Raw genomic sequence first — 8,627 nt, 5'->3', positions numbered from 1 at the left:
GAACTGTGTCTGGTGTTAAGGGTTCAACTGAACACAAGTGTGATATTAACGTGATAACCACTGATAATCACACCAACCTCTAACGGTGTGGTAACTGGTTTGATAACCGTATTGGTAGATTTGGTAGTGGTGACAGTTGTACGCACAGAGGCCTCAGGAGCAAACAGGAAGCGCCTCAGACCAACAAGTTCTTGTTTAACTATTAAACAATTCCAGTTTGTAACAATCACAGTCTCATTGTTGCTGAGGAGAAGTGGCACAGGCTGTATGTATGTATGTAAATGTAAATGGAGCTGTTTGTGAAGAGGCCGTGCCCCGTGAGGTCCTCGCGGCCCCCTCCCCTGTGCGCGGCCCCCCGCGGGGCAGAGGGGCTCTGATAGGCGCAGAGGGTTATTGGGACTGTCCGGACAGCGCGTGGTATAAAGGCCGTGCTCCAGGACAGGACAGCAGTGACCGGCACGACTTAAGGAGAACTATTCTACTGCGTGTTGTTTTTACGACAGAGCTTTGGTGCCGCTGTGGCACAGTGACCTTTAGTGTCCTCAGAGTCTTCAGCATGACTCTGTCCAGGAACCTGGAGCTGTCCCAGAGACGCGCCGCGCTGGCTCCGGAGGAGGATGAGATTGACATTGTGGGCGAGGACGAGCCCAGCACCGGACACTTCTATCCCCGTGACCCGTGCTCCTCCGCGGAGTCCGGACCTGAGTTTGACTCCTCGGAGCCCGAGTCCTCAGGGGAGAGTGAGGGCAGCTTCTGCGCAGACGCGGGCCCCAATAGGAAGGGCCCGGGCAGCGCGGTGAAGCCCCCGTACTCTTACATCGCGCTCATCACCATGTCCATCCTCCAGAGCCCGCACAAGAAGCTCACGCTCAGCGGCATCTGCGACTTCATCAGCAACAAGTTTCCATATTATCGTGAGAAGTTCCCGGCCTGGCAGAATTCCATCCGACACAACCTTTCCCTCAACGACTGTTTCATCAAGATCCCCCGAGAGCCCGGTAACCCCGGCAAAGGCAATTACTGGTCCTTGGATCCCGCGTCCGAGGACATGTTCGACAACGGCAGTTTCCTCCGGCGCAGGAAGCGCTTCAAGCGGCACCAGCCCAAAGACGGACTCATGTACTTCCCGGGATACCGGCCGTACCCGCAGTACTGCGTGCAGCGCCAGAGCCCGCCCGCAGTGCCTTTCCCCTACCTGAGTGTCCCGGAGGGGCCCCTAATGCCCGCGTCTTACCAGCTCCTGCCTCAGTCTCAGGGGAAAAGCAGCGCCGCGCACACGGACTTCAGGCCGGACTTTAAGCGCGCGCTTCTGGAGCCGCTCTTTTCCGCGCCGCGTCCCAAGTGCTCGTTCAGCATCGACAGCATCATGAGCAGACCCACCAGCAGCACCCCCCCGACCCCGGGCCGGACACCGGGCCAGACCCCGCTGCAGGGCGCACACGGGTACGCACAGCTCTTGCCCGGGGCCGCGCCGTACATGGTGCCCGCGCTCGTGCCCAGGACCCAGTTCTGTCCGGCACCGATACTGGCAACGACCCCCGTGATGGCGGACCACCTGAGGATGGGGTACCCCCGCTGCTGAGGATGGGGTACCCCCGCTGCTGAGGATGGGGTACCCCCGCTGCTGAGGATGGGGTACCCCCGCTGCTGAGCACGTGCGTCCTGCGCGCACGTGCGTCATGATCGTTTCTTAAAGAAATCTCTTATTGCATGATATTTATGTAACTGCCATCTGAACTGTGATTTTAAAACAAGTGTAAATAAGAGCCGCGGTAATATATTATGTAATTGTGTCGTCCATGTGGCAAACAGAATATTGATGTTTTCTTGTAATAAATATGTTTAACATAAAACCTCATGCTTTTCATTTGACTGTTTGGACAACATAAGTGAGGGGTCCAGGTGCCACTTTATGCATGATTTATCAGAAAAGGGCCACTCTAAATTTGCCAAATGTTTGCTGCTCACTTTCAACAATTGTTTCAAATATATTTGAGGTTATCTTCCAGTGCAGTCGCTCACTCCAACAGACCAAGGCAAGTGCATTTGTAGAGCATAATTCATACACAACAAGAATAAATGCATTAAAATCACAAATGGATAAAGCCATAAATGAGAAGAGTGCACCAGAGCCTCCGGTCTTAATAATAAAGGTGTAAAGCGTCCTGCACATGTCAGGAGCAAATAATATGTTGTGTTTGTGTGGGACAAACACTGGATAATTAAAGTCCCAGGATCCCACATATTCCTCATCTTCTTTTATGCAGAATATACTCAGTCCTTTATCACCCCAATAATTGCATGTGTAATACAGCCTCAGGGGCTGAAGTAACAGAAAGAGTTACTACTAGTACATACGCACTCATTATATCACTCATATGTTTATCTCTTTCTGAGAGAGGACATTTAAACATTTAGACAGTTAAAGACATGTAAAAACAAAATCAATCATCCCACGTCAGAGCAGTAGCATCCTTAGTTTTCACCTTAAAATCACAATCTAATCATGCATGTTCATAATGTTGTATTATGTTTGTATTATAATCTTGATAATGTAATGCTAAGTACATTTGTTTTCCACATTCAAAGATTGTGTTCACGAGACATCACAACATTCTAGTGCCTTTAAAACTGAGCTGGAGTTTAACTGTCACATTGAACATATATTATTTTATTACGGTTCATATCTCTGTAATTATTGGAACAATCCATTAATTGAAACAAAAACTGGCTCAAAGTTCAACGTCTTAAGTTCAACTCTCATTTAAACAAACATAGACCTTTTTTGTTGTTGAGTGTAATGGATAATATCATAATTATTGTTTTTTAGATATGCAAAATTAGAATATTGAGACTTGTCTGTCATTTAAACTGCTAAAAACCACCTCAAAAAGAGAGAGAAATGTTTAGTGTAATCTCCAAAACAATGTCTTATTACTGCCCTTTTGTGGTTCATTTCATTTTGAACCTCAACCAAGACATTTGCAGGCACAATATAGTTAATTTTAATACGTTATTCATAATCTAAAAATGGATAACGTGCCGGCATGTGAAATCAGTGGCTTTTTTTGAGGCCTTGAGTATATTACACATATTTTACAACATTTCTGCAGTATAAAGTACAATGGGGATGTAATAATAACTGCCTTGCGATGATATACTACTGTTGACAATCATAAATAGCGTTTTTGTGAATTAATCAACATAAAAAAGACTAAACCTCAATAGGATTTGAACATTTGGATTATTTCTACCTGAGGATGCATGGTTAATGTTTAAAAAGCATTTAAGAAACATCTCCACTTACCTTTTAAACAGTGACTGATTGTGAATTGTAATATTTTTCTCCTTTCCTTCTCCTAGGTTTCTAGATTGCACATGTTTTGTTTTTTCTAGCTTCAGGAAAGGTACATTTGTTCTTTTTATTGTATTATAAGACATGATACATTCGAATACAGTGTGTAATATAATTCTTATGATGTACCAGGTCCCACACTGCAATTTTGTGAGGGATAATAAGCCATTTTTAAATCTTCCTGCTGTGTGTTTTATTTGTTTACACTCTTATCTATAGTATGGAAACTCATGTAGAAAATAAAGAAATAAAAACACATGTCAAATACAGTATATTCAAATTGAAGTTATCTGAAGTCTGAGTTCATTCAAGCCTATGTGAAGCAGAACTGTGTTAATTGGGGTTAATGTTAGAATTCTGCGGGAAACATTGACTTATTTATCATAATAATATGTTTTCCTCCTGTTCAATAAATCTGAAAACAAGCTCAAATCAAAGTGAAAGTGTGCGTAAAACTTTTAAATATCAGGGATTAATCAGACCCAATAAATAGATCAGAGTTTTGGTGTTAGATGCATAGAAATGCCCAGTTAATCAACATTTTAGAGTGATTGTTGTATTCCGGGAAAAAGAGTGAGATCAATTTTAAATGAGCTCTTTCAATCTTTAAAACTGTCTCTTGTACATTTCTGTCTTTGGCACATTTGTTTACTTAGTGTTCCTTGTCAAAACCTGCAGCAGTGTGAACAATCAGACAGAAGCCAGATGGAACAACATCACAATCATCACATGTTTGCAGTGGATGTAAACAGAGCTTCTCATTGTGGTTTTACTTTAGTCTAGTCGTGTCTGCAGTTCACAGTTTTCACCTCCAAATGTCAGTATTTCACCTGAGTTACAGCTGGGTCCAAGTTCAAGCTGAAACAATAAAAAAAGATAAAATAAAATAAAAACTGGTGAGTGAACATACATTTTAGGTTCATAATACAATTTGAATGATCGAATTAAGACGAAACATGAAACACAATGCTATTCATAGCAGTGTTGCTCCGCGGTGCAGTGTCTGGTTGCGCGGCACAATCCCTGCGCAGTCATCCAGCTATTTTTACACTCTCAGCTGATAGTGGCCCTCCCTGATTTTTTCTTTTGCTTATAGTCAGTTGTCTGCTCTTTCCACGCAAAAGAGGGAGTTGTCTCCGAGCTGCGGACAAGCAATGCGGCCCGTTGCTTTGTAGTGACATTGACTTTTGCACTTTTTTGTAACTTTTCACCGCTCTTTTCACCGCCGCAGGAGGCAGGGGAAGGATGGAGACGAGTCCCATCCCGGTGGTGACGGTCCAGACCTCGCCCTTCGAGGACCAGCGGCCCGGGACCAACGGATTACGCAGGAAAACGGCGGTGTTCGAGGGGAAGAGGAACTACCTGCAGAACTACGTCCAGAGCCTGCTGTCGTCCATTGACCTGCGGGACCGCCAGGGCTGCACCATGGTGGTGGGCAGCGACGGCAGATACTTCAGCCGAGCGGCCATCGAGGTTATAGTGCAGATGGCGGCGGCCAACGGGGTGAGCGTGGGCCGGGACGGGGCTCAGGGGGTCCCGCGGCCGGACAGGGGGGGAGTGTGGGCCGGGACGGGGCTCAGGGGGTCCCGCGGCCGGACAGGGGGGTGAGCGTGGGCCGGGACGGGGCTCAGGGGGTCCCGCGGCCGGACAGGGGGGGAGTGTGGGCCGGGACGGGGCTCAGGGGGTCCCGCGGCCGGACAGGAGGGTGAGCGTGGGCCGGGACGGGGCTCAGGGGGTCCCGCGGGCGGACAGGGGGGGAGTGTGGGCCGGGACGGGGCTCAGGGGGTCCCGCGGGCGGACAGGGGGGTAGTGTGGGCCGGGACGGGGCTCAGGGGGTCCCGCGGCCGGACAGGGGGCAGTGCCTGTAATGGCAGGGGGGAAAGAGGGGCGACGTGTTGGATGGAAGGTGGAAGGAATTTAAGATCACTGCAATAACATGTTTTTTTTAAATGATTATAAGACACAACCCTCTTTCTTTGCCATCCATCCATCCATTTTCTACCGCTTGTTCCCTTTCGGGGTCGCAGGTGACTGGAGCCTATCCCAGTGACTTCGGGCCTTAGGCGGGGTACACCCTGGACAGTGGCCAACTTGTCACAGGGCCAACACAGAGACACAGACATTACAGACAGTTCACGCTCACATTCATTCACTAGGGCCAATTTAGAGTCACCAATTTTACCTAACACATGCATGTCTTTGGACGGTGGGAGGAGCCGGAGAACCCGGAGAGAACCCACGGTAACACGAGGAGAACATGCAAACTCCACCCAGAGAGATCATGTGATGTTGGTCTGGTCCGGGAATCGAACACATGATCTCCTTCTTGGGAGGCAAGAGCGCTATCCGCCTTTGCCACCGTGCACCTCTTTCTTTGCCAGTGCATCTTAAAAGTAGATTTTTCTATTAATTGTCACTTTTGCGTGTGAAAATGTCTACATGGCTGTGCAGGACAAGCAAAAGCAATGTGGACGAGCCAAATAACTGAAGTTACCAGCAAAAAATAATATAATAAAAGGTCTACTAAGGTTAAATAAATTAAAGAATTAAGACTAAATAAAATAGTGAATAGTGAAAGGCTTACTGTTTTATTCCCTTTCTTGTATTATTTTACAGGACACAATATGTGTAGTTAAAATAAAGTTAAAGAAAATTAGAGTTCGGAGTTGGAATAATTTGCATATTATTCGTTTACCCCAAACCATGAAGATGATTATTGAATGAGACTCTTTGTGGTTGAGGGAAAAGTGGGATTAGACCTGATTGTGGCTTAATATACACGTTGTGAGTAGCTGTGCTCGTTACTTGGCAACCCACCTCTGCTCTGGCATCAAGTTCACATTTAAATAGTCCATTGTTGAGTATTGAGTTGAGTATTTGTCAAGTGAAATCCTAAATATGTGGTGGAACTTGAATCTCGTCACTTGTTTCTTTCATTAATCTGTAGTCATTTAATATTCAACCAAAATATATCTCCTACATTTTGTCTTAGCTGACAATTCTAGTCATATTTTAAGTAATTATTTTTTTTTTTTTTAAGTTACTGGCATAACGTTACAAGGCAGTGTGACCACAATAAATTACGAAAATTACAATTTATAATGTATTTGAACATTAAAATTCTTATTTGTTTTTCTAGAATAATTAATTAATACAGGAAGAAATACTGGTACTGAAAACCAAGTATTTCAACAGCTCCACTCAGATCAACAATATATTAAAAAAAAAGTACATTTATTATACTATTCTGCGACTGATAACCTGAATTTGAGTGCATTAGTTTGTTTCTGTGTATTTTTTCTACTCTGAAATGACTGCTATTTCCTCCGATGACCGGGATGTGACTTACGAGGAGACAGAGCTGAGATTGTGTGCGCAGGCGTTGAGTTTGGACCGGCTCCAGAAGAAAACCTGAGGGGAAAAGTGTTTGTTTTGGAGCTTGTTGTGTGGGTTGCTTTAGTGCTGGCCGAGCTGAATGTGTGTGTCCTTATCAGCACTTCCATCCACCGGAGCTGCTGCTTACGAACATCCTCTGCCCTCGCTGCCCTGTCTCTAGGGTCAGCGCCCGGAGGGCATTAGGGCTCTTTAAAATAACCCCGAATGCAGTTTGGAGTGATTTAAAGTGCCTCTGACAGGTCGGACCACTCATCGAACTAAAATGTAGTTAAGATAAATATATTTAGAATTTTACAAAAATAACTTATACACATTTACCATATATTGCATTTTACAGGTTTGTAATTTCACTTCCTGTTTGTAATTGATGACATCACACGAGGAAATTAAGATAAGATAAGATAAGATATTCCTTTATTGTCCCACATGGGGAAATTTCATTGGTGCAACGCAGGTAGATCCAGAGGTAGATACAGAAGAACAGATCACTTATAGGAAGTCTGAAAAACACTTTCAGTAGAAGATCTCCTATAAATAAAAACTCCCATAGACAAATAAATAAATACATAAATACCATTGCATGTGATCACGACAGTAATTACACATGAATATGTGTCACGACAGCACATAGATTGCACATGAATTTCACAGTAATTGCACAGTAATTGCACATGAATCACAACAGTAATTGCACATATGACGGAATTGCACATCAGTATTAGGTTAGGTCAGTATTGCGAGTGTTCAGGACTAACAGTGTTTGTTATAAAGTCTGACAGCAGCAGGAAGGAAAGACCTACGGAACCTTTCCTTCACACAGCGAGGGTGGATCAGTCTCTCACTGAAGCTGCTCTCCAGAGCGGACAGAGTGTCCTGCAGGGGGTGAGACTCATGGTCCAGCATAGATGTGAATCTAGCCAGGACCCTCCTGTCCCCCACCTCCTGCACCGAGTCCAGAACACAGCCCAGGACAGAGCTGGACTTCTTGATGACTCTGTCCAGCCTCTTCCTCTCCCTCTCTGTGATGCTGCTGCTCCAGCAGGCCACACCTACAGGAGCTGATGCCACCACAGAGTCATAGAAGGTCTTCAGGAGTGGCCCTGTCACTCCAAAAGACCTGAGTCTCCTCAGGAGGTAGAGCCGACTCTGGCTCTTCCTGTACAGTGCGTCTGTGTTGTGAGTCCAGTCCAGTTTGTGGTTCAGATGAACACCCAGGTACTTGTATGAGTCCACTCTCTCAATGTCCCGTCCCTGGATGTTCACTGGTAAGGGGGCAGTGGGGTGGCGTCTGCGGAAATCCACCACCATCTCCTTGGTCTTCCCCGCGTTGATGAGGAGGTGGTTCCGCTGACACCAGTCCACAAAGTCCTGCGCCAGTCCTCTGTACTCCGCGTCATCGTCGTCCGTGATGAGTCCGATGATGGCAGAGTCATCAGAGAACTTCTGCAGGACACAGCTGTCCGTGTCATGTCTGAAGTCTGCAGTGTAAAGGGTGAAGAGAAAGGGCGCGAGGACAGTGCCCTGGGGCGCCCCCACACTGCAGGTCCAGACACACAGTTCCGGGCTCTCACAAACTGGGGTCGGTCTGTGAGGTAGTCCAGGATCCACTCTGCCAGGTTTACCCAGCAAACACTGGGCCAAAACTCATCTAATGTCACAATATTAAAAAAATAATTTGACAGATGAAAATATATGAGAGCGACTTTATTATGTTGAATTAATGTTTAGAGAGTCAAAAAAAGCAGTTTCTTTTGTGTAAATTCTGCATAAACTTTGACTGGAATGTGTGCGTCCCTAGTGTGATGTCACTTCCTGTCATTTTATACAGATTTTTCAAAGTTTTCTCCACAAATACCTGCTCGATTGGCATAAAACT

At 45.7% G+C, this 8,627-nt stretch overlaps 2 protein-coding genes across 2 annotated transcripts in view; both read left to right on the top strand.

The window, feature by feature from the left end:
- Window positions 1-526: 526 nt before the first annotated feature.
- foxd5 (forkhead box D5) lies at window positions 527-1,582 on the top strand. Its single transcript, XM_072433905.1, has one exon. It carries the CDS (start codon window positions 557-559, stop codon window positions 1,580-1,582), a length of 1,026 nt encoding a protein of 341 aa, XP_072290006.1. The 5' UTR covers window positions 527-556.
- A 2,877-nt stretch (window positions 1,583-4,459) lies between these two features.
- The window catches only part of pgm5 (phosphoglucomutase 5), a 36,501-nt gene continuing 32,333 nt past the window's right edge, over window positions 4,460-8,627 (top strand). The window contains exon 1 of the mRNA XM_072433446.1: window positions 4,460-4,858. Within this exon, the coding sequence (XP_072289547.1) occupies window positions 4,601-4,858 (258 nt within the window). The 5' untranslated portion in view covers window positions 4,460-4,600. The remainder of the gene's footprint in view (window positions 4,859-8,627) is intronic.

The sequence above is a fragment of the Eucyclogobius newberryi genome, unplaced genomic scaffold, assembly GCF_026437365.1.
Source record: "Eucyclogobius newberryi isolate DKJ021-1_F unplaced genomic scaffold, fEucNew1.0.hap1 SCAF_6, whole genome shotgun sequence".
Lineage (NCBI taxonomy): Eukaryota > Metazoa > Chordata > Actinopteri > Gobiiformes > Gobiidae > Eucyclogobius > Eucyclogobius newberryi.
Note: the sequence above shows the minus strand (reverse complement) of the source record. Positions and strands in the feature narration are given on the sequence as shown.